The 24,343-nt window shown below is 44.6% G+C and overlaps 1 protein-coding gene across 7 annotated transcripts in view; it reads left to right on the top strand.

The window, feature by feature from the left end:
- CDRT4 (CMT1A duplicated region transcript 4) overlaps positions 1 to 23,008 on the top strand; it is a 34,501-nt gene extending 11,493 nt beyond the window's left edge. For 5 of the 7 annotated variants that reach the window (XR_014153095.1, XR_014153096.1, XR_014153097.1 and 2 more), the window contains one exon: positions 20,844 to 21,358. Coding sequence is in view for 1 of the 7 variants with exons in the window: in XM_081848780.1 (XP_081704906.1) it covers positions 20,844 to 21,358 (515 nt within the window). In the remaining 6 variants the exon portion in view is untranslated. Of the gene's footprint in view, positions 1 to 9,016; positions 9,035 to 20,843 lie in introns of those variants that run through there. The other 2 variants (XR_014153100.1, XM_081848780.1) reach the window with 2 other exon arrangements.
- Positions 23,009 to 24,343: the final 1,335 nt, after the last annotated feature.

Raw genomic sequence — 24,343 nt, 5'->3', positions numbered from 1 at the left:
CTGGCAGAGGAAAAGGGGAGCGGGGGGAGCGTACCGCCCCCAGCAGCACGATCCTGGTGGGATGCCATCATGACTGCCCCCCTCCTGTGTGGGTGCCACGCCCCTGCAGGTGGCGCACCATGCCCCCACCTGCTCTCTGCCCCCCCCCGGGTGCTGGAGCATGAAGCTCTGCCACTTGTCCACCCCATTCTCAGCAGGCTTGCTTCTTAGGGATTTGTAGCTCTCTTTGAGTGGCTTCAGAAGCCTCCTGTTGAAACTAGCCCAGAGAAATTGGTGTTATGGGACCAGAGTCATCCAAGTCTCCTCCAAAAACATGAAATAAACCCATGGCTTAACCAGTTCTTCATGGCTTAGCCAGGTCTGTGGCTCCATAATGTTAACTCTCTCCATTAGCCTCTCTTACCCAGCACAGTGAGTGATGGCTAACGTGCAAGGGCCATGGGGAGGGGGTGTAACCAGGATTCACTGATATTCTTCTCACCATTGTCTGCCTTAACACAAGAGCGTTCTGCTGGATCAGACCAAACGCCAACCTACTCCAGCATCCTGTTCTCACAGTGGCCAGCCAGATGTCTTACTGGGGAACTTAAAGGATCCATTAGAGGTGCATCGCTTTTGCCACTCTCCTCTTTCTCACAAGCAACCTTTAAGTTGCTCTGCTTTCACTTGGCTTCTGCATTATTTGCTTCCCCCCAAAATGCCTAGGCTTGGGCCTGTGTTGTAGTAATGAAGGTTGCCATTCTAAGTGACCTAGCTACCCTGGATTGGTTCACTGATAGCAGCTTCAGAAAGGAAGCTGTTCCCAGTGATGGAGAAAAAGCCACTAGAACAGTCATGAGGAACCTGTGACCCTCTCAGGTGTTGCTGGACTCCAGCTCCCAATCGTCCCTGATATTTTCCCATGCTTAATGATGCTGACCAAACTTTTGAGTCCAATTATATGTGGCAGGCCATTGGTTCTGCATATCTGCACTAGACCCATCAGCCCAGATGGGTAAGGGTGGAGCTGATGAGAGGCTGCAAGCTCTCAGATTCCTTCTGATGGCATATAAGCCTCAGAAAGAACTATGAAAAAGAGGGGGAGAACCAGCCTGAAATGGCCTCCTGAGGAAGGAACGGTGGGGATTGGCAAAATGTGCTCTCTATTCCCCCCTTCCCAGGATGAACCCAGCTTCTCTGATCTGAAGCAAGAGAGGTGCAGTTGTCCTGAGTTCCGAGGGGTTTGGGACCCAGAAAATGTGACACCTGCTGTTAAAACAGGGTTGGGGAACCTGTGCCCCACATCATCCCTGATCATTGACCATGCTGCTGTGAGTTGTAGTCCACAACCTCTAGAGGGTGCCACATTGGCCGGAAGAACTTCTAGGCCAGGGCTAGGACCAGAAATCTGTGTCTAGCTGCCCCACGTTGTAACCTATGAGAAGTACAGTTCCTGGCAGCAAAGTAGGCTATGGATTGGCTCCACCCCATTGGGTCGTCTTGGACAGGAAGACCTATAAAAGGCTTGCCATTTGGGCTGGGATCCTGCCTGAGTAGCAAAGCCTTCCTGGCTTGATTCCTCAGCTCTGACTCAACTCCTGGCTCACCTTGCTCAGCTGCCGACAGCTGTCAGACAGCATCCGGATGAAGGGAGCAGATTCCAGAGCCTGTGCCTGGTGGAAGGAAAGAGACTACCTCTTCCATGAATGACATAGCTGTGGGTGCGCGATCTTCTTTCGAGGTGAAACCTGGAACTTCTTTAAAGTTCTAGGAGCAGATAGCTGAGAAATCTGAATTGCATTTTCAGTTCTTCTCTCCCTCCTCTTTTTAGCAGCCGACTGAGCTGACTTCTGGAGAACAGGAAGGTCAAGCTCTGCTTTAGTTCATCCAGGCAGCAGATGTGCTGGTTGCCACCCAGGTGGTGGGGGTTACGAAAACACTGTCTGCAGCGATTGGGCTTGGCGGCTGTGGGCTGCGGAAGCGCCGCCTCTGCCTCGGGGAGAGAATGCTCTTCGAGCCAGATCATTAGCTTTTGCTCAGAGCGGCCTCCTTTTCATGAGCCTTCTTGTGAGGGGCTCCTTTGAAATCAGGCAGGGCAGGATGGCGCTGGTGGCAGATGCTGCTGCTGCTGCTGCTTGCAGGGTCCCCACATGGAGCTGTTGCCATCTGAGAGCTTCAGGAGGCAAATAAGACATCCCGGGCACAGATGGATCTATGAGGCTGCATATTGTTAGAAGCTTGGCACCTTGCCCAAGAAGACACAGAAAACAGATGTTGCTCCGATGGCGATCCAATGGATAAGCTGTATGCACGCATGCTGCCAGCTCTGATGTCAGCTTCCTTCTCACTCCTCAGGGTCTGAGGCATTTGGCTCTCAGCCTGCAGTGGAGGCTGCGAAAGCTGAGCAGCTCCCACTTGCTCTGGGTGGGTAAACAGGGAGGGGAAGGACTGTGTTGGAGCATCTGCTTTGCATGTAGAAGGTCCCAGGTTCCATCCATCCCCAGCATCTCCAGTTTGGACTGGGAATGGCTCCTGTTGGAAACCCCCAAAGAGCCCCTTTCAGTCAGCATAGATTTCAGACCAGGCAAAAGTGTGTATGGCAGGGTATGCTCAGCAAAACCCTGTTTCTTTGGAGCAAGACAAACCATGAGACCAGGTTTGCACGTAATGCTAAGCCAAACCTAATAATAATAATAATAATAATAATAATAATAATACCTCACCCATCTGGCTGCATTTCCCCAGCCACTCTGGGTGGCTTACAGATTATATAAAACATAGTTTTGCTCGGTGCTTTTTTTTCTAAAAAAATGTTTAGGGGTACTCTCATTTTGACTCAAGAAAATCACCATTTTCTAGTTCAAATCAGGAAAAATAAACACAGTAAATGGACAAAAGTACAAAGATTCACAAAATGTTTAGGGGCATGCGTCCCCCTGCGTCTCCCCAGAAAACAAGCACTGGTTTTGCTGTTGGTAATGTGGTAGCAGCAAGGCCAGTTTTTTGCTCTGCATTGCCACATGCTTGCTCATTCACACTAATCCATAGGTTGTCTTAGCATTATGTCTGAATCAGGCCACTATTTCAGACACCAGTCTTCTCCTCCCAATATGCTTCAGGCAGCAAATCGCCCTCATGTATCTTTAACAGAGTCTCACACAAAAGTTTGTGCACTTATCCATTCATTGCCAATTAAAAGAAGGAAACTAGCTTTTAAAAACTGCAGGATTGTGCCCAGTATGAGCAGGGGGCTTCTGGGTGATATCATGGGAAACAGGGGCAGGGTGGAATTCTCCTTTGAACTCAGTGCCTGGGCTCCTGCTTTGAACTGACAGGCGCATTTCTCCCCAAGGGCTTGAGAAAGGCGCATTTGGACTGGATTCGGCGAGAGTGCCTCTAGAGCTGCCCTACTGCTCTCACAATATTTAATAATGATGATAATGACATGTGTTCCTTCACCGTAATGTAAAGTACAAGCCAGGCACTCAATAAACAGGTTATTTGGCATAGCTCACAGCAAAGGTGTGAGCCTATAGAACCGGTTGCTGTCATTCCCAGTAAACAAGCACCTGTTTCTAATTAGCCTGGAAGGGAGAGAAAATCTTACAAAAGCCACCCCTCAAGCATGCTGGCTGGAGGCTGCTGGTCCTTTGCCTCAGAGGAAACACAGATAGGAACAATCTTGGAGGAAAGCGTGTCACTCTGTCATGGCAAGCAGACAGCTTTTCTGTATGATAGAGTGGCAGTGGTGAAATAAACTCTGAAACATGGTCCCTCCATTTATTCATCCCTGACGCAGGCCTTAAGAGGAATCTGGGCCACACCCACCCATCTCAGCAAGAGTTGCTGAGTTCAAGGCCATGCTGGATTAGCATTCCTGAGTGATGAATGAGGGGTTGAAGTGTTTACTTTGAACACTGTGATCTGTGTCTGAATCTACTAGGCATTAAAATCTTTCAGGTTTCTGAATCCGTGCTGCAATTGCAGAAGCGGGAGGTGGTAGCCCTTGTCTTTCGGAATTTAGACTGTAATCCAATATCCACTTACCTGGGAATAAGCCCTGTTGAACTGGGTGGAATTGACTAGGAGACAGGTGTAGGATTGCGCTGCTGTGGTAGGCATTTTAAGCCCTAGTCGCTGATATTAATTGGTGCCTAAAGTGGCATGAGAGACTGCTGAGAGACTCTGACTGGTTCAGTGCCACCCAGTGAACTTTGTGGCCGAGTGGGGATTTGAACCCTGGTCTCCCAGGTCTTAGGCCAACACTCTAACCGCTACACTACACACTGCTGTAGTGTGGGAGAGCTCTGCCGGAAAACCTAGATAGGTGCTGCCAGTTCAGAATAAACAAAAATGCACTTGACTTATAAATACCTTCACTTGGTGTAAGACAGCCTCTCTCTGTTCCTAAAAGTAGATTAGGTAAATTTATGGCAGATAAAGCTATCTATCAGGCATGGTGGCTGGGTGGAACTCCTTTGTTCAGAAGTAGCATGCCCTTGATTACCACTTGCTTTGTGGCAAATAGCAGGGTGGGGCTATTGCCTTGGTGTCTTGTGGGCTTTCTGCATCTCCAACAATGGTTGGCCATTGTGGGAAGCAGCAGGGTGGGTTTGTCTTACTTTCTTAATTGTTGTAGCCCAGCAGACCAGGTTTTTCCTGAGGCAGAGTGATGTTCTGAGCAAAGCAGGAGGATGAAGGGCATCACCATTTCACTTGTAAGCCAGCTGACAGTCCTCTTGCCAAAAGGCCTTACAGGACACTTCCAGGCTCTAGGAACGTCTGTAATTATCCCACTTCATTTTGTCCTTGTTTATCTGGTTCACCCACTAGAATAGTTCTCACAGGGAAGTGAATAACATATCTAGAAAGGGCTGCGGAACCTATGGCTCTCCAGATGTTGTTGGACTCCAGCATGGCCAATGGTCAAGGGGGATGGGAGTTGCAGGTTATCAACATCTGGAGGGGGAATTTGTACTGCAGCAGTTTCCCCATTTGTTGCTTTTATAGAAGATGAGAATCTCTTGTGTTGTGGACAAGGAAGAGGATGAGAGATAAGGAAAGGGGGCATATCATGAAGAGATAATGAAGACTAGGCCTCCTCTAATATATGTCATAGGGAACCAGGAGATTTACCCTGGTGTAGGCAGATGCAATCTTGTTTGAATGATAATTAGTGGATCCTATTTGGGGGGGGGGAGCTATTTCTGGAAGAAGAAAATTGGTTCTTTAAAAACAAAGCTTCTGGATTCAATTCTCCACTATTATCTTAAGGTCAAAACAAATCAGAGTAACCTCTAAATTCAGCTGTGGCTTTTTTTTTCTACCAAGAAGTGAAAGGAAGGTAGAAATGTCATCCAAATATGAGATCAGGACATTTCACATTTTAAACACTCCCATGAACTTTGGATTGGAAATTCTATATTGTCTTCCTGGAAACAAATTCAATATATCCTCAAATTGACATGGAAGCATGAGCTCATTTGGACTTCTATAAGAGAGGAGCAGTATAAAGAGCAGGGTTAGTCATTACTGTCAAAAACAAATGGATGATCATTCAGCAGTTGTCTATTAGAAATGAGCAGCAGAGTGCACTAAGCTTTGAAAATCTGGCATATTCAGAGGATGAATGGGTAGTTCAAATCCTCAGTTAAAACAACAGTTTTGTGTGTGCCTTCTACACCCCAGAGTGTACAGTTCCTTGCTGTATGTCGGGGATAGGGAAGCTTTGGCCCTCCAGATGTTTTATTCTTTTTGTTCTTTAATTTTTATACCGCTTAACACCAAAATAGTCGTTCGACTCCAACTCCCAACATCCCTGACCTTTTGCCATGCTGGCTGGGGCTGATGGAAGCTGGAGTGCAACCTAATTTGTAAGGCAATTCTTAACGTATCCTGGACCCAAGTTCATAGCTGTCAACGTTTCCCTTTTTTAAAGGGAAAATTCCCTTATTCCGAATTGGATTCCTCGCAAGAAAAAGGAAAAGTTGACAGCTATGCCCAAGTTATTAAGGGCTTGTAAATCTACCAGCTTGCCATTCCATCCTGTGTGCTATAATTTTAAACTGGAAACAGAGCTGATGGAACAGAGAAGTTATAGGCTGGTGATTAAGGAACAGAACACTCAGCATTCCTGGCTTCCATAGCAGAATTCCAAGGATCTCTTTGGGGGGAGGTCTCCCCACCCCCACCCCGAAGATGACAAGAATATACCACATATTATGTGAGCCTGAATTGTAGCTGAAGGCAATCTTGACAAAAGGTTCTCTCTATGGAAAGGCTTACAGTTTTTTGTTTTTGCTCCAGCTACAGGCCTTCACTGGGATTGAGGGATAGCTGCAGAATAATTTAACACAAGGTTTTTAAAAGTTTTTTTTTTTTTAGGAATCCATAAGAAAAGAGCCTTTGAATAGGGATGCTGGCATAAGCATAATAATGGAAGTGACATAGAAACATAGAATTGTAGACTTGGAAGAGACCCTGAGGGTCACCTAGTCCAACCCCCAGCAATGCAAGAATCTTCTGCCCAACGTGGGGCTCGAACGCATGACCTTGAGATAAAGTGTCTCATGGTCTTCGGACTGAGCTCTATCCCATTACATCTGCAGAAGAAGAGCACTTCAATATTTGCAGCTATGTTTACTTGAACTTTATCATCTAGGGAACGGTTCAGACATGCTAAATCACATTTTTCAGGCATCTGCTTTGCCTCTGTATTTAAGGAAGCAATACAGTAAGTAGTCACATGGTGACAATTTCAAAAATGGCTCATGTTTCTTCTCATGCTGACCTGCCACATGAAGGCTAAAAAGCAACATGTAGCCCTAAGATGAACCACATACATTACATCCTTCAGACAGTGAGTGAAGGATGATACTCCAAAATATGAGTTTTATGGGGCCTAAGTGCAATGAAGGCAGCAGGGAGGGAGGGGCATAAGAACCCTTCATTCCCAGTTCCTGTTCATCTGTCGATACCTGTTTCTATATTTTTTTTAATAGAGCAGTTTTGTGCAAGAGCTGACTTGTGCAAAGCCTCCCTATTAAAAATAATTTTAAAAGGTTGGTTTATCTTCTAAATAAATGAACCTGCCCTCAGTGTGCAGCAATTTGAAATAGGCACACTTAATCACGCACATTACAGTGGTACCTCGGGTTAAGTACTTAATTCGTTCCAGAGGTCCGTTCTTAACCTGAAACTGTTCTTAACCTGAAGCACCACTTTAGCTAATGGGGCCTCCTGCTGCTGCTGTGCTGCCGGAGCACGATTTCTGTTCTCATCCTGAAGTAAAGTTCTTAACCCGAGGTACTATTTCTGGGTTAGCAGAGTCTGTAACCTGAAGTGTATGTATCCTGAAGCATATGTAACCCGAGGTACCACTGTAATGTAGTCAGCCCCAAATTCTTTTGTGTGTGTGTTGGAATAGCAGTCAATGCAATAGATTCCTCACACTTGGCAAAATTTGAATTCTCATCAAAGCAGGAACTTTGATGCTACGTTGATAGTCAATTTTATTATTGTTGTTGTTATTCATCATTTACAACTAGCTTAGTAAATTGTTGGCAATTTTGAATTGAATTAGCCGACAAGCAACAAACAGTATATATATATTTTCTAAATTATTCCAAAATCCAAGAGCCAGGCACTTAGAATTTTGAGACATTTCAAACTAAGCAATTTCCCCCATCAAAGCTAGTCAAGGTTCACTGGGGCAGGATTTGAAGAGGGTGGTTTTAAATTGGAAAAGTCAAAGGAATTGAAAGGGCTATTCTGTTCTTGAATCTGGGCCTCTGAAAGACCCACTTGTTCCAATCGGTCTCTCCCAATTTGCAGACCTGAAAGAAACAAGTTGAGCTTTGCTGGGACAGTTTTTCAGGAGGCACTGAAGCATTCAGCACATGTTGGGATTTGAGCTCATGTAAGCAGGTTCTATTTGAATGTAGTCAGCCAGAACAGGAAGCTTTGACAACCTTATCAAGCCAAGCTGGACTTTGGGCTGAAGCCACTGCAGTATTAACTTTGGGAATGCTGGACCAGCCTGGCCAATCCCATTCATTGATGGCTCCAAAACTTTGCGCTGTGTTTATTACGAGTTCCAGGGAGAAGCTGATTTAAACCAAAGCTGGCTGCTCGCTCCGTGGGAGGCAGGGTTGTGATTGCTAGCGTCTGAGGCTATCAAGCCGAGCAAGCGAGAGAGACAGAGAAGGGGAGCCCAGAGCCACCAGCCTGGTTCTTGTGGGGAGTCCAGGCAGGAAGGAAAAGCTGCTGTGTTTATTTATATGGTTTTCACCATGAAGGATAACAAATTTACACAAAACCTCAGTGCATAAGACAGCTGCCAATGCTTAAAACAGAATTATTGTTTCATTAAACAGTGAAAACAAGCAGAGCGCCAAAGACAGCAGTGGGCTTTCGTAGTAGAGGAGCCAGCATGATCAGCGCTGCCCGGTGAAACTATTTTGCAGGGTGCAGCCATTTATTTGTGTGTTTGTTTCCTTCCCTTTCTGGGAAATTCTCCTTTCTCACATCAGAAATTGCAGGTTTCACAGGCATCTTCTTACTAATTCTTTTAAAAATGGAACTGTCTTTATTAAAAAGACAGGGAGGCCCACATTTCTGGTTTGGAATGGAGTAAATGTACATTTGGAGGAGCTTCTTGGTGTGAAAAGCAGCTGTGTGTGTGTGTGCGTGCGCGCGCGCATATTGCAGTTTGAAGGGAGAGTTTTCAGTGGAAACACTAATGAAGGAAGGGTTAAGCACACTCTCCCCCTACCACTTTTCTGCTTCAAATTGCCCTCTCATGAACCTGCGTTTCCCATCCTGGAGGGGCCGTTGGGGGTTTGGTGCACAATCCTACTTTTATACTGTAACTGAGCCAGAGAGTGACCTATTGGTGATGCATAGCATGAGCCCAATCACGGATGGCATCATGTCCTGCTTGTAAAGCTCAGTTATTTTAAGATGATGGCAGATATGAAATAAGCCTGAGGCTTCTTTGGAGAGGAAGTGATGCTGGCTTTTGTTTTTGTTTTTCTAGGGACCAGGGAAATATGCTTTCAGTTTATTCAAGGACTTAATGCATGGATACTGAGTTGGGAGGTGCAGGAATGCATGATCCATTGAGAGCTCAGTTGGAAAATATAGCTATATTATCAATCCATTTTAGCAAAACATAAAATAAAATAATACAAGGAGCCCAGTGACTCCTTATATACCTTATTGTGTGCACACCTCTTTCCACCAAACACGTTATTTGGGCCAGATTTTAAAGTTGTCCCCTGGAGTAGGAAAAGTGATTTCAATGGTTATTTAGTATCTGCCATCCCATTATATAATGTTGTCAGGGATGGGGGGGGGGCTATAGGCTAGCTAGGAAGCAGCAAAAAATACTGTGTATGCAGCAATCTGTGAGATCTCATATAGAATCATAGAACTGTAGAGTCTGAAGGGACCGCATGGGTCATCTAGTGCAACCCCCTGCAATGAAGGAATCTCAGCATATAATAATAAAATTTAATCAGGTATCAAGTGAGGCTGGAGAACCAATGCTGGAAATCGGTCAGCAGGCAAGAGTAGAAAATGCCGTCCTAGGAGGACAAATAGTCTGGCCTCCTGATACCAGGCACCTGGTATCCCATTCCTTTCCTAATAATTTCAGGAAAAATTGGATCTGGGATGTATTAAGCCTTCTTCTTTAGAACTTCAGTCGTTTGGTAGCATTTTTGCATAGTCTGCAATGGTCCTGAGTTGATCAGCTTAGAGAGCTCCAAGGATAGTCCCCTTGAGGTGTGAAATTTTAACAACTGAGTGCTGTGCAAGTGGCTGAGTAGCTTAGGAAAAGTCAACACCACTTCCTTCTTTACAAGCATGTCTTATATTTCATGGTTTCATATGTGATGTGCAGCACACCTCTAATCACATTTGCTCAGAAGCACATTCCTTGAGAATTAGGCCCAAGTAAATGGTATTGCAGTGCCGATCATACCTTCAGGGATTTTTTTACAGCCCAGGGGTACTTCTTCACATAGCAAAATTGTACTCTCAGGCACTGCTACATCCTCAGGGGGCTTCATAAGGATTTGATTCCTATTATTATTAGCCGCTGGGTGAGCGTTGCTTTTGTTAGGAATATTGCTGGCTGTAATAGTGAGCTCCCGTTGATAAGGTATCAGCTAACTGAGGTTAGGAGATGGTCTCCTGATAAGTGGAGGCATATCTTGAGCGTTGAGAAGCACCCAGCCTTCATTACAGCTTGGAGAAGGACACATGCACACACAGATAAGTTTGTGGGCGGGTATAGTGGATGTGTTTGCATAGAAACATCAGGTGATGCGTTTTGGAAGAAATGGGCAGAGGTAGGCAAGAGAGAGAAAGAATGGACACGGGTGGCGCTGTGGTCTAAACCACAGAGCCTAGGGCTTGCCAATCAGAAGGTCGGCGGTTCGAATCCCCGTGACGGGGTGAGCTCCCGTTGTTCGGTCCCAGCTCCTGCCAACCTAGCAGTTTGAAAGCACGTCAAAGTGTAAGTAGATAAATAGGTACCACTCTGGTGGGAAGGTAAACGGTGTTTCTGTGCGCTGCTATGGTTTGCTAGAAGTGGCTTAGTCATGCTGGCCACTTGACCCGGAAGCTGTCTGTGGACAAACGCTGGCTCCCTTGGCCTTTAGAGCGAGATGAGCACGCAACCCCAGAGTTGTCCACGACTGGATCTAACGGTTAGAGGTACCTTAACCTTTAGGCAAGAGAGAGGGAGAAAAAATGAGCCATGAGTTAGCTCAAATCACCTGAGGACTGTCAGGCCTTTTTTTTTTTGGAGATATGGGGTACCAGATCCACCTGAATGAGTGCCTGTTCTTTCCCCCTCAACTTGTACTCAACAGTTGTACCTTGGAAGTTGAACAGAATCCGTTCCGGAAGTCTGTTCAACTTCCAAAGTGTTCAGAAACCAAAGCGTGTCTTCTGATTGGCTGCAGGAAGCCACAGGAGCCCTGTCGGATGTTCAGCTTCCAAAAATAGCTCGAAAACCAGAAGACTCACTTCTAGGTTTTGATCGTTTGGGAGCCGATTTGTTTGGGAGCCAAGGCATTTGGGTTCCAGGGTATCACTGGCAAAAGCCCATGGGAGTAAGCAGCTGGGAGGGGCAGTTTGGAGGTTTAAAATCAGTAGTGTGGAAAGGGCCAAGTCCTGCAGCATGCATCAATCTCTCAGTGGGCTTTGCAGCCCGGATACCCGATTTAGTTTTTTAAAAAGAAAAGGTGTCTGATAGGGTTGGTGGTTATTACCTACCTTGAATGAAGGTGGAATCTAAACTGCAATAATGAAGAAAGGCTTTAACCTATGTTGTGAGCATTCATCCTGATTTTCTTGCACAAAGATCACACAGTTTGATTATACAGAATCTTTACAGAGGTACCTCGGGTTAAGAACTTAATTCGTCCTGGAGGTCCGTTCTTAACCTGAAGCTGTTCTTAACCTGAGGTACCACTTTGGCTAATGGGGCCTCCCACTGCCACTGCGCCACCACCACACGATTTCTGTTCTCATCCTGAAGCAAAGTTCTTAACCCAAGGTACTATTTATGGGTTAGTGGAGTTTGTAACCTGAAGCGTCTGTAACCTGAGGTACCACTGTACTGAGCATTCATTGTGATTTGCTTGCAAGGAGGTTATACGATGATGAACATTCCTTTTGCATTCCTCCTAATTTGTTTGTGGGTTGTTGGCATGCATTCCCATGAATAATTCATTCATTTATTCCACATTTTCTGTCAATTTCCCCATCACTTTCTGAACTGCAAAGAAATCTGTTTCTTTTGTAAAAGTGGATTTGTTGCACTAGGCAACATAGCGCTTTAATCCACTTTAATTGCGCAAACTTCCATTTTCTGGCATGCTCTTGAATCCCAATACTCACCATCCAGCGGCGCCCTAAATCAATGCACATGGTCAACTTCCTGGGTCAAATAAGCCTTAAAAGGCAAGTTTCACAACAGTGCCACCTAGTGATATCTGCCACCACATGGAATTGGCATTTGCTCACGGGTAATTTCAGGGCAAATAAAATTAGCAGCCGCCTAATTTTTGTAGCAGGAGGACCGTTGGGTCTTTCAATCCTGTGCCCTTTGCAGGCTCACCATTCACTCCTCCTCAATAACATCAGCAGAGAGTTAATGACAACCAGATTCCATGGACTTTTCAAACCTGGCGTGTATTATTAGGACACGCAAGCCGGGAATGACAGCCGTGTGTCTGCTCCAGAATTTGCGGCGCTTTTCTTAGAACAGTTTGAGAAGAACTCAAATGTCTTCAGACTTAGCTCTGCTCTGAAACGGCAGTACCGGAATTTCTCACTGGAGTCCCAGGGAAACGCCGTCTGGATTGGTTGATCCCCTTCTGAACGATCCTGCCAGCCTAGCATGTAATTTTTAATGCTGTGTTGTGTTTTCCTGGCTTGTTCTCCAAGCTCACAAAGGCGGCCTTTGTTCGGGCTGCTACAGCACTTCCTCTCCCTCTCTCCCTCTCTTTCTCTGACTGTTTGGAAATTGGGCAGTCACTTATATCCAAGGTTTCACTGTCTGATGGGCATGGAGGAGTGTCTGTGCAGCAACAGCAACAGAATACCACTTCAGGGGGAAACGAGCAAAACAGCTGTTGAATGATGCTTTAGGGGCAGATCATTGCTGAAAGTGGTGAGGATCTGTGAAAGGCAGGGCTCTTTGGCAGGGCTGGTTTTAGCATCAAAGCACAGAGCAGCTCAGCCTTTGTTGTCTGCTCTGACTAGCAGCTGTAGTAATCAAAGGTCTCAAATGGAAATGACATTTACTTTTAAAATGTCTGCATCATGCAGGTGTTAAAGGTGAAAAAGCACAGGGTGTTGATGGTGGTCAACTGGCTACGTGACCACCCCCTGGAATACGTTCATGCTATTATGTGCCTCCTTCATCTCTATCCACAATGCCCAGGATTGTTTGCACTATCTACAATCCCACTGTGGGTCATGCTCAAGCTGCATTACTAACTCCCTTGGCGCCAGAGTGATGTGCCATGCATCCCGTTCAATTGCACGGCCTTGTCTTAAATGACCCTAATATTATCTCCCAGTATGCATGTATTTGCCATGGAAATGGTGGCAATGTTCAAAGGGGCTTTAAAAATGATGTCTTCAATTCCTCCTACACAAGGTGGCAGGGGGCAGAACTCATTGTTGGTGGTCTAAACCCAGCTGCCCATATTGTGTAATTCCAGATTTTGAAGTTGCACATGGTACAGGGTTCACAAGTTGCATCTAATGAATCAGAACAGTGTGCCCCCCCCTCCAGTTCAAGTAATTGGTTACTGGCTAACCTTAGGACTCAGCTGTACAGCTGCAAATATAATGTTTTGAGTGCATTATACAAATGTGACACTAGATGGCTATGGTGAGCTTATGGCAAATTTAATATATTTTTCAAAACGCTTTTTTTAAAAAAAACCAATTTTCACAGCATTTTTTATATGTTTCTAGATTCCAGTTTAGATTACATTCTGGCAATAGGACATTTTAGGATCCTAGTAGCTAGGGAAACAATGAAGTTGTAAGGTCTAGTTTGATGAATCTTAGGTGTTAGGATTGTTCCTTTGGCTGGCAGTGCCACAAATAGCCAACGTTTAATATGGTTCGTTTGCTGTGCAGCAATGCTTCCTCTTCCCCCGTTAGCTATAGATTAAATGCTAAACTGCTGAGGCATTTTGCATGGTGTCTGTCTGAGGCCTTTCTAGCTGCCTTTTTTTTTTTTTTATTAAGGATTTTCTTGTTTTACAGAAGGGTAGTGCCTCGTATTTTTTTTCCTTCTTCTTCTTCCATGTAACGTTTTTACAAATCCGTTTCATTTGTTGAGGCATTAGGGGGAGAAGAAAACAGAAATAAAAAAGAAAGGGGGTGGGGAGAGGGGGGGATGGATGGGGGTGGGGTCGGGTGGCGGTGGAGCTAAACTAAATTTCAGGACACTGGGCAGATCTTTGCACCCCGGCGGCGCATATGCTAAAGACTTGCCTGTGGGTGGCCATCTGCCATGGATGCTTTAGCTGAAATTCCTGCATTGCAGGGGGTTGGGACTGGATGACCCTTTGCGGTCACTTCCAACTCTACAATTCTATGATTCTTTGCTTCTATGAATCAGTGGAAGGCAATCTGAGCCGCCATTCTGTGCACAGTCACAGACCCTGCAAATGTCCCTATTTTCCAAGGACAGTCCCGGATTTACAGAAGCCATCTTGGTTTCTGATTTGATCCTGAAATGTCCCGCTTTTCCTTAAGACATCCCAATTTAATCAGAGAAATGTATGGAAAGTATGGAGTTATGTAACCTCCAAGCCAAGGAGCTAAGTAACTATACAACCTTTAGAAAACATCTGAAGACAGCCCTGTATGGGGAAGCAGAGTTTTTATGTTTAATGTTTTATTATGTTTTTATATACGTTGGAAGCCGCCCGGAGTGGCTGGAGCAACCCAGTCAGATGGGTGGGGTATCAATAATAAAATGATGATGATGATGGAATAGCGCATCCCTACTTTCACTGGAGAAATGCTGGAGGGCATGCAGTAAGGCTGCCTGAATGTGTGGCAGGATTGTTGCAAGCAAGAACTCTCACCAAGTTCTGGGTGAGGGGGAATCGGCGGGGGTAGGCGGGGAAGGCAAATCCATGGTCACGTGAGACCCCAGTGGCCTTTTGCGTCCTACGTGGTCTGTGCATTTCAAAGCACAGGCCATTGTGCTTTTGGGATAGCAAACCCTCCCCAGAAATTCCACAGGCCTTTCCCCTAGCTATCAATATCATTTCTGTATTTCTCGTTCTGTTGCTTGTCTTTAGCAGCGAGACAAAAAAGGGGCCCTTTGTGTGAGCGCCTGAAAGGAATAGCCTAGTCCCACAGCCTGCATGCAATTCTAATGTCAACTATTTGTTGCCTTGGCATTTCACATTAGCAAGCTCTCTCCTCCACCCCCAAATATCTGTGAGCTGTGCCTTCCTGCCAAGGGGCCATATTTAACCTTGCTCCTCCATAGCGTGGTGCAGTCGGCACCAGGCAGAAGGGTCCATTCATATAGCAAAGCTTTCTCACCCGCACAGGGGGAAAAGGCATATGTGAAAACACTGGAATTGAGGCCAGGGTCACTGACCTGGATAGGCTCTCTTACTCAATGCATTCCCGGGCTTGCCTTAAGAGTTTGCAGAATCACTCCCCACCCACCCTGCTCCACCTCAGCCATTTTACTGTTAGTGCAACAGTGGCAGCCGAGTCATTCCTGCAATATGAGCACGATCATTGTACAAACACAATGGAAAATATAGCCTCATTGCAGGAGGCGCAGGGGGCTGTTTCTGTGTACAGCAGCGGCAGCCAAAACTCAGTGTATTCCTTTGCAGGAAAAAAAAGGGGGGTGGGGAGTCTTCAAAGAAAAAAAGATTGAAAATTGTGATGGAGATGGCATCTTCTCCCAAGAAAATCCATCTCTAGGAACTGTTCTAGCTTTCTAGCTAGATTAATTTAAGGACTAGTTCTTTGGAATTAGACTTCCGATAGATAGATAGATAGATAGATAGATAGATAGATAGATAGATAGATAGATGATAGATAGATAGAGATAGATAGATAGATAGATAGATGATCAAGTGTTAAGGGGTTATTCACCTGCTGAAGCTACCTCTTCTATACAGCTATTAAAGGTGTCAGATGTCTTGTCCTTTTTTACAAAAAACAAACAAACCTGACCACCTGACTAAGATAGAGATACAAGATTCAGTTATGCATAAATGGGAGGAAAGGATGAGAAACCAATCTATAAGACAATAACATCATAAGGTAAAAAAGGGGAATTCTTTAAGTTAAATGTAATAGGAGGTCTATGGCTGGTTCTCGGTTACCTCCTGCTATCTATACAGTGGTACCTTGGTTTTTGAAGGTAATCCATTCCGGAAGACCATTCTTAAACGTTCAAAAAACAAAGCGTTTACTTCTGGAAAACTCAAAACAGAAGCCGTGTGGCACATTCGACTTCCGAAAAGCGTTCGAAAACCGAAGCAGTTACTTCCAGGTTTTTGGTGTTCAAAAGCTGAAACATTTGACTTCCAAGACTCTCGAAAACTGAGGTAGCACTGAATATGGTTTTGTAGCAACTCCACCTCCTGAACAGAGCAGCTGTATTTAGATGGCTCACTGGTTCCCTCCAGTTTCCTTCCTATTCCTCCCTCATTCTAGCCTGTCTTTCTTTCTTTCTTTCTTTCTTTCTTTCTTTCTTTCTTTCTTTCTTTCTTTCTTGGAGGGGGGAGGGGACTCTGCCTGGCTAAATCCCTTCCCATGAGTTGGATTCTAGGCTGCACTTAATGTGTGACTGCTGGTAATGTATGCTAGTTTTTGTGGACCTGAATCTACAGTGACACCAAAGCTGAAATTCCAATGCAAACGCTCTTTAGGGATTCTTCTCAACGGCTCAGATTGCACTGGTTGTGTTTGTATGAGGGAGCACATGAATGAGAACTTCACCATACAAGTACTCAGTCTGGGCTGGCAAACAGAAGCAAGGGTTGAAAATAAATGGCCCTGAGGACTCCTGAGAAGGCAGGCTCCAAAGTAAGTAGTAGCATCTAAAATTTTGAAATGAAAATGGAATATGAGGCACCTCTTGGGTTCTGTGCATTCTGCTGTTCTGAAATTACAACAGAAAGTATTATAAAACTGAAAATACTTGACAACTTTAATGCAACTCTACTAGAAGATATAATTCTGTATTATTTAATGGGGCTTATCATGACATCTGGAAGCTGGAACATTGCCTAACTTGTTTTCACATGTCTTTCAAAGTAATGTACTGGAAATCCTAATAATGAGGTTCCATCTCCCTTCAGAAAAAAAAAAAACTTCTTCTAAAAAAACTTTTTTTATAGTAGCATTGACTACTAAAAAATCCCTCTTTTCATCTTTTCCTGCCTATGTCCTCAACAGCATCCCCTGGAGATGAGTTTCAGTATGTATGTATTTATATTTTTATGTATGTATTTGCATTTTTAAAACTTATTATCCTCATTTCTAAAAACAAAAAACCCTGCAAAAGTGCCTACTCCAACCCCAAAAACATCAAGCAGTATTTCAAAAAGCACATGCCAGTCATAAAACTCCAATAATAACATCATAAACTGACAATGATGACAATTTCTGGGCACAGAAAGCCATGAATTCTATGAGAATGAGCCTAGCATCCCTGAACTGCCTGACTTTGTATATCTGAACCTTTGCTAATTCTAGTGAGAACATGAACTCCTAGTTTTTGTTTTCTTACAGAGTCTTTATTATACTCCCCCCCCCCCTTTGTGGACTGCTTTATCTCTCCCCCTCCCTCATTTAAGAGCACCATGATGATGACAACCAGTTGAGCTACAACATACTCACTTGCTTTAGGCCAGACTGTACTTAGCCAAAGACTGAAATTCAAATACGTGCGTGTAGGGGTAGCTATTATGCCCACTCCAAGACAAGTGTTTTGCATTAGTCTGGTTCTCCATTACAAAGCGAACAAAAGCATTTGCCACACCTCTCCCTACCCTCGCTAGTGTCTTGAGGTAGGAGCGCCTTCCGATTGGAGGCCCCAGAGTGAGTGTATATGGAAACCACATGGCAAAATAAATAGGAGACAAGCTCTGGGGCCCTACAACCTTTATGCGTGTGTGGCGAGGAAGGGCTAAAAACACACAGCTTTGAAACAAGAAAGAGCAAAAGACATTGTAACTCTGCAGCCCCCTTCTCAAATAAAAAGCCCACCCATTTGCGAAGTTCCCATCTTCAGTGTATAATTTCATTTCCCCTCGTTTGCTTTTGCTAATCATTCTATACACTGTCAGAACATGCTGAGTTACAGCCAGCAGGGTTTAACTTTATTTCCCATCTCTTTCTCCCTACCACAGCCAAATGGTCTTTAAATAGAAGAGTGTGGAAATTGCCTCCATGCCAGTTTCTCGTCAGAACTAGAAGCAATTATCCATTTTAACATGTACTGCTGGATAAGTTGCATTATAGTAATATGTCCCTGCCCTCTTTCATAAAAAGCAATGTTCTTCAGTTGGGGGAATCTGGAAACACCCCCCCCTTATCCAGTGTTGGGTCACAAAATCTCTTGGCATGTCATAGGAAAGCTACAAGTGGACCTATTTGTGCTGACTCCTCTGTGGCAAACTCCTTGACAAAGGCTGCCCAGTGCTAGGGAAAACTCTTCCAAGAGGAACATTTTTATCTGTTGAGTTTTGTTTCATGGAATTTATATTCCCATCAAATGGTTTCCTGCCGTCCCCTGTAAACTCAATCAGCCTAATGGAAGTGACACAAAAACAAAGTGTTTCTCGGCTGGGGTAACCATGGAGAAGAGAAAAGGCATGCAGAGAACTAGCCAAGTGTTAGGATTTTATAGGCACAGTGTTAAAGGTCTCAAGGCAGGATGGGACTTTGTTCAGCGAAATATCAGCAGAGGCAAAAGAAAAGCAACCAGAAAGGGAAGGGGAAATATGGAAATGACAGAGCCACATGGGTACAAAAGCTGACTGATGCTTTGCCATCAAAGATGCAGGCAGGTTATGGGGAAGAAAGGTGTTCTCTGCAGAAAGGCACTGGCAACTTCACTGGGTTTCCTTCTATGGTCATGTCTTTCTTGCCTGGAGAGGAGGTGGGGAAGATCCTGCATTTTGAATGCTGTCATTCAGAAGGATTGAGTAGAACACAGAAATGCTTCTTCTACTTCAACATGCAGCCCTCCATCTTGAGATCAAGGGGAGGGTTGGCTATTACTTTCACTCAGCACAAGATTCCATGAGCTTCTGTGGATGTTGCAATACAGTGGTTGGGAACCTGTGGCCCTCCAGATGTTTCTGGACTCAAACTCCTATCACCCTTAGCATTGACCATGTTGGCTGGGGGTGACGGGAGTTGGCTTCCAACAACATCCAGTGAGGCTTAGTTTTTCCAACCCGGATGTCATTTATGTCAAATCGTGATTCTTAAACATCCATGAACTGCTCACTGAATATAGGATAATTTTGACCCATCCCTTCCCACTCAAATCTACAGGGAATTTTTCAGTCATGTAAAAATTACCCACTTTCACCCATTTGAAAGCTCATATTTTTATTTCTTAGTTTTATCCTGAATTGAAATTCCCCAAATATCAGACCAAAGTAGAATATCCTAGATCAAATGGAACCAGGTTTGTGCTGGAATTCAAGTACTCATCTTCTGCTCAGACACCAATTTCCATCTCAGACACCAGTTTCCATCTTTCGATTCTCTCCATCCATTTGTTTTGTGCATTTACCATTCACCTACTGTAAGCCAATACCTTTTTTTTTTATTTCCCTCATTTGAATCTCTTGCACAGTCACCTGGAGGGGATTGTTGTTCTCTTTCCACTAAGTGTAGTGTAGCTTGGGTGGCTTAATGTGTCAGGTGGTGCAAGAAACAAAAACAAAAAACCATGGCTGCACCTTTTTGCATTGTAACTAAAGCTCCTTCTAGATTTTGATCCAATAACGTGAATGAGGGCCAATTTGGTTTCTTGCCAGAGTCAGAGTGGGACTGTCAGCCAGTTCTGAGAGGTCCAATGCAGGGGAAAGAAAGAGAAAAGAAATTACAAAAGGACTACAAAATAGCTCATCCAAGAACATTGGGGTGGGGGGTTGCACTTCCACATGTTCTTTCAGGGAAGGTGCATGTGCAATTTACAACGGAGAGAAACCCAAGAGGGTTTTGCACCCCATGTGAAGCAAGATGTCAGTGGTAGTTTCACAGCAGCTGAGTCAAGGAGTCCAAAGGCAGCAGGCATAATTGTTAGGCTGTTACAGTGAGGTGTCATGCAAAACACAAAACTGCCTGGCCAGTTTTCTCCAATGTCTGCCAAAGCGGATTCAGGCACAGCTTGAGGTTGTGAAATGCAGCTACTGGTGCATGAATTTTTCTTGGCCTTGCAGTGTGCCTTTTATGGACCACTGCACCCAATACGAATTGCTGGATCTTGAATTGAGAGCATTTTTGCCCTGTAGATACTTAACTGCCAGTGTGTGATGATAGCAGTAGTTTTATTTATTGAGGGCTTCCAACAAAACAATGTCATGTGGGCTGGGAAAGAGCCTTCTGAAATAAATGTTTGTATGTCTTGGTCAAGAAGCTACTGGTTTGATTTATTTATTTTTTTAGATCCAGCACTACAAAGGTGCTCCAGGATTTCCAAGGACCTTCTTCGTGGTTCTTTAACTTTGTGTCTTATTTCTGTGAACTTCTCTGTCCTCTTCCTGTTTGCAGGCTAGGCTAAAGGGAATTTCTCTTTCCTTGGGATTTCCTTGGAGAAACCTATTCTGCACATGATGCTAAACCATGGCTTATTAAACAATATTTTGTTAAACCATGACATAGAGCTATATGTTAACCCTTTCCAGCAGCTTAACTATGGATTGTTTACTGTCAACAAACCACAGTCAGAAGCCATAGTTTGTTGTTGGTATACAAATCTTGGTTTGTTTCAGCTATGGCTTAGCTTTACATGCGAACCCAGCACTCATCTTTAATTATAGTTTGTTTGACTATCCCACTCCAGAAAGGCACTCATCAAACTACAAAGGCCACAGGGCAAGAACAGCTAGAAAACAAAGCAAGCTTTAGAGAAACAAGATGTGGTTTGGTCAATCATCTGTGAGACAACTTGTGCTTAAACAAACTATGGCTTAAACAAAACACAGCTTAGCATTATGCACAAGCCGGTATAGATAGGCAAGGATTTGTTTTCTGGAATCAAAATCCTTGAAACCGAAAATCCGAAAACTAATATATATTCTCTATCTTTTGGGTTTTAGATCGGGCTTTGGTATCAAGCAATATTGGCATCCCACCGCATCTGATCCACCGCATCCAGTATCCAGCCTACACTAGTCACACATCTCCTGTGGTCAAGAAGCTTGCAGAGCAAGACAAATTAAGAATTTCCAAGTTGCTGTCAGCACCTCGGATAAGCTATCAAGGACTGAGCAGCAGGGAGAACAGCCTTGCTCACACCCCCCAGCAGAAGCGCAGCCGCGGGTCTCAAGACGTAGGTGTGGCTGCTGAACCAAGTCCAGCAGTGTCACGATTCAGCATAGCAACTAGTCCTCTTTATGTTAGCAGGGAATTCTTTGATGGTGGCCTGGTCCCCATAAGCAGCTTTTTCCCAGAGGGAGCCTCAGCTCCAGGTAACTTTGTCATTTTTGCCAAAAAAAGAGTCCCTTTCCGTGTGTTACCAATGAAGCCACTAGATGCCTCCAGTATCAGAAAAGGCAAGAAGATGCAAATAGCCTCCTCGGATTGGTCCACATTAAAATCCTTCGGCAACTAATATTTATATTTGGGCCGTTTTCTTTAGAAATCCAGACAGGAGGATTCATTTATGTGGGATATCTTGTGCAGAAGAAAAGACTGGCCAGAAGGAGAGCATATGAAAGCAGATGTCAAACATTAGAGGCATTTTCACACACTCACAGAAGTGGCTGAGCACAATAGGTTATGGGGCCACAGGTCTGTGCCTGATCATGCCAGCTCCTGCCTGCCCACCCTTGCCCCAGAAATGCTTTGCCTTCAAGTGTTTGACACAATTTCTAAGTGACGTATCTCGCTGATATAAAAAATGGTTAAGGATATTGTCACACTGCAGTTTGCTTGGCTGCACACAGTTGGCGCTGTAAACTACAGTTTGGCAAGCTAGTGGGCAGGTAGGCGGCCCAGGTGAGGAGAGGAGGAGCAATCCAGAGGGTAGAGATGCAGGCCTAGGTGAGGTGAGGAGGAGGAGGGAACTGGAGAAGGGAGACATAAAAACGCTGGAATAGCTCAGTCAGTAGAGCATGAGACTCTTAATAGGGTCATAAATTCAAGCCCCGCATGGGGCAAAATATTCCTGCATTGCACTGTAGAGTTGGACTAGATGAACCTTGGAGTCACTTCCAACTCTACATTCTATGATAAGCAGGAGGCCCAGGCAAGAGAACCAAGTGAGGTGAGGAGGTGGGAACCCAAGGACAGAGATGCAGGCAGGTGGGTGGCCCAGGAGAGTAGTCCAGGAGACCCTCAGAGGTATGGCAAGATCTGAGACATTCTTTGGGTGAGCTGTAAAGGCAGGGGGAGAGGGTTGGTGAGGTTGGTGACTGAAGTAAGTAGGGACACAGCCCCTATTGTGTACATAGAATTCTACTGCCTATACTGAGTTCATGCAATTGCCTGCACCCTTGATTTTGAGAAGGTTCACATGTTATTAAGCATATGAATGTAAGATGCTATAAGCACAGTTGCACATTTATTGTGAGGGCAAATAAGAATGCACAAACAACCCTGTAAGATCAGTTCAAGGCCCATCTGGTTCAGCATTCTGTTCATTTGGTGCCCACTTGCAATGCCCAGCATACTGCTTCTGACTGTGGAGGTGGAATATAGCCAAAGTGGCTGGTAGCGGTTGTTAGCCATTGTTACTTTACTGAGTGAAAAACAGGGTATAACTTGAGGGGAAATGAACACAGAGGTTCGTCTTCCTTAGGCAGGTCTACACAGAGGAATAACTCCTCCAGAACCGCTTTTCCCTCCAGCTCCTCAAATGGCCAAATCTCAGCAGTCTTCCTCACTGCCAGCCAACTTCCAACTGACTCGAGTCTCCACTTCATCAGTCTGCTGTCACACTTGCCAGTTACAAAAGTACCCCCCCACACACACACAAAGTTGCAAATTGAACATTTGCTGTGCTTCCAACAGTTCCCTCATAACCCAGTTTCCTCTTTCTCTTTTATGGACTCTCCTGAGGACAGCAGGGTGGGAGGGGTTGTGCCCAAATCAATTGAAATGACCACGCTTATACTGACGATGTTTTCAGTCTTGTGTGCTGGTTACTTAATTCATTCTTTGTATTATGATAACAGCCCTTGAGCTGGCTATGTTTAATGCATGTTGCCTTTTCCCAAAACTGAATAAAGATAATGTTTCAAAACAAATAAAGGACAAACCTGATAAAGAAGGGAAGACTTCACAATAAGTCTCTTCCTGTTTTCTGCCATTTCTTATATGAGAAATATCTTCCTAACTTTCCTAAATAATGTCTGTATACATTCGCTTTAATAAATTATTATTATTTAAAAGATATCTGAAGGCAGCCCTGTTTAGGGAAGTTTTTAATATTTAATATTTAACGCTGTATTGTTTTTAACACTCGATTGGGAGCTACCCAGAGTGGCTGGGGAAACTCAGCTAGATGGGTGGGGTATAAATACCGTAATAAATTATTATTATTATTTTATTCATTTTTCCCCACCTCACCCCCAGATCCCAGTATTTTGGGGGTGGCTTTTGATTGATCTGCCACCGGCCAAGCGAAAGACAGAATGTAGCACTTTCATTGTTGTCCAACCGTGTCTGGTGGTTATGCTAAATGAGCAGTGAAAGGTGAGCAAAGGGTTAATAAGGAAAGACCAAAAAAAGTAAGTCAGCACTCCTGACTGACACTATGTACAAAAGTAGCAGACCCCACTGATTACTATAACATGAAACACTGACTCCCCACCCCCGTCCGGTCCTGCCCCTGCCCCTGCCCTGCTCTAAAGGGGCTTTGTTGTGCTATGTCTGGGTAGATTGAATCCAGGTGTTCCTGTTGGTGTACCAACAGAATCCAGGTGCTGTCTGCCTTGTATAAGTGATATATCGACTAACCTCACACCAATGACAACGTGGTCAGATTTACACATACACACATACAGAGGCAAATGAAAACGGCCTGCAGGAAAGGGCGAAAAGTCTGTATTTTTAAGCAGCCAATTTGAGAATTTAATATTGTGCAGTTAGAGCAGATGGATATTGTACATGAGAGCCAAATTAGCATGGTTTATAACTTCCTTGCTCAGAACAGCAATAACTTTGGTGGTAATTAAGGGCCAAGGGTTTGCTTTGCCAAGTAATTTATGGATGAATCTGGTCTAGTTATGGATGGATCTGGTCCAACATTAAGCCCTGCATGGTGTTGGAAGGTTCACGGGTAACACTTATTGAACAGGGATGGGCACATTTGTCCTGGATAAAGAAACAGCCAAGAAGAGAGAGGAGGGATTTTTCTAAGGACATCGTATTGATGTAGTGGTTTACGGTGGACAGAGCCAGGTTTATAGCATTTCATGGGTAGGCCTGGATCAGTCAAACACCTGGCCACATAGTGCTGTTGAGATAATGAGACTGGTCCAGGGGATGGATGCTGCCCTGAACTCTTTGGATGAAGGGCAGAGTCAGTGCAGAATGTAAATGTCTGGTAATAGAGAGTCTGTGAGCATGTGCACATTCCCTTTCTGGAGGGCTT

Source organism: Podarcis erhardii (genome assembly GCF_964252035.2).
Source record: "Podarcis erhardii genome assembly, chromosome: 2".
Lineage (NCBI taxonomy): Eukaryota > Metazoa > Chordata > Lepidosauria > Squamata > Lacertidae > Podarcis > Podarcis erhardii.
The sequence above is the reverse complement of the archived record's forward strand: the minus strand, read 5'-3'. Positions and strand labels throughout refer to the sequence as shown.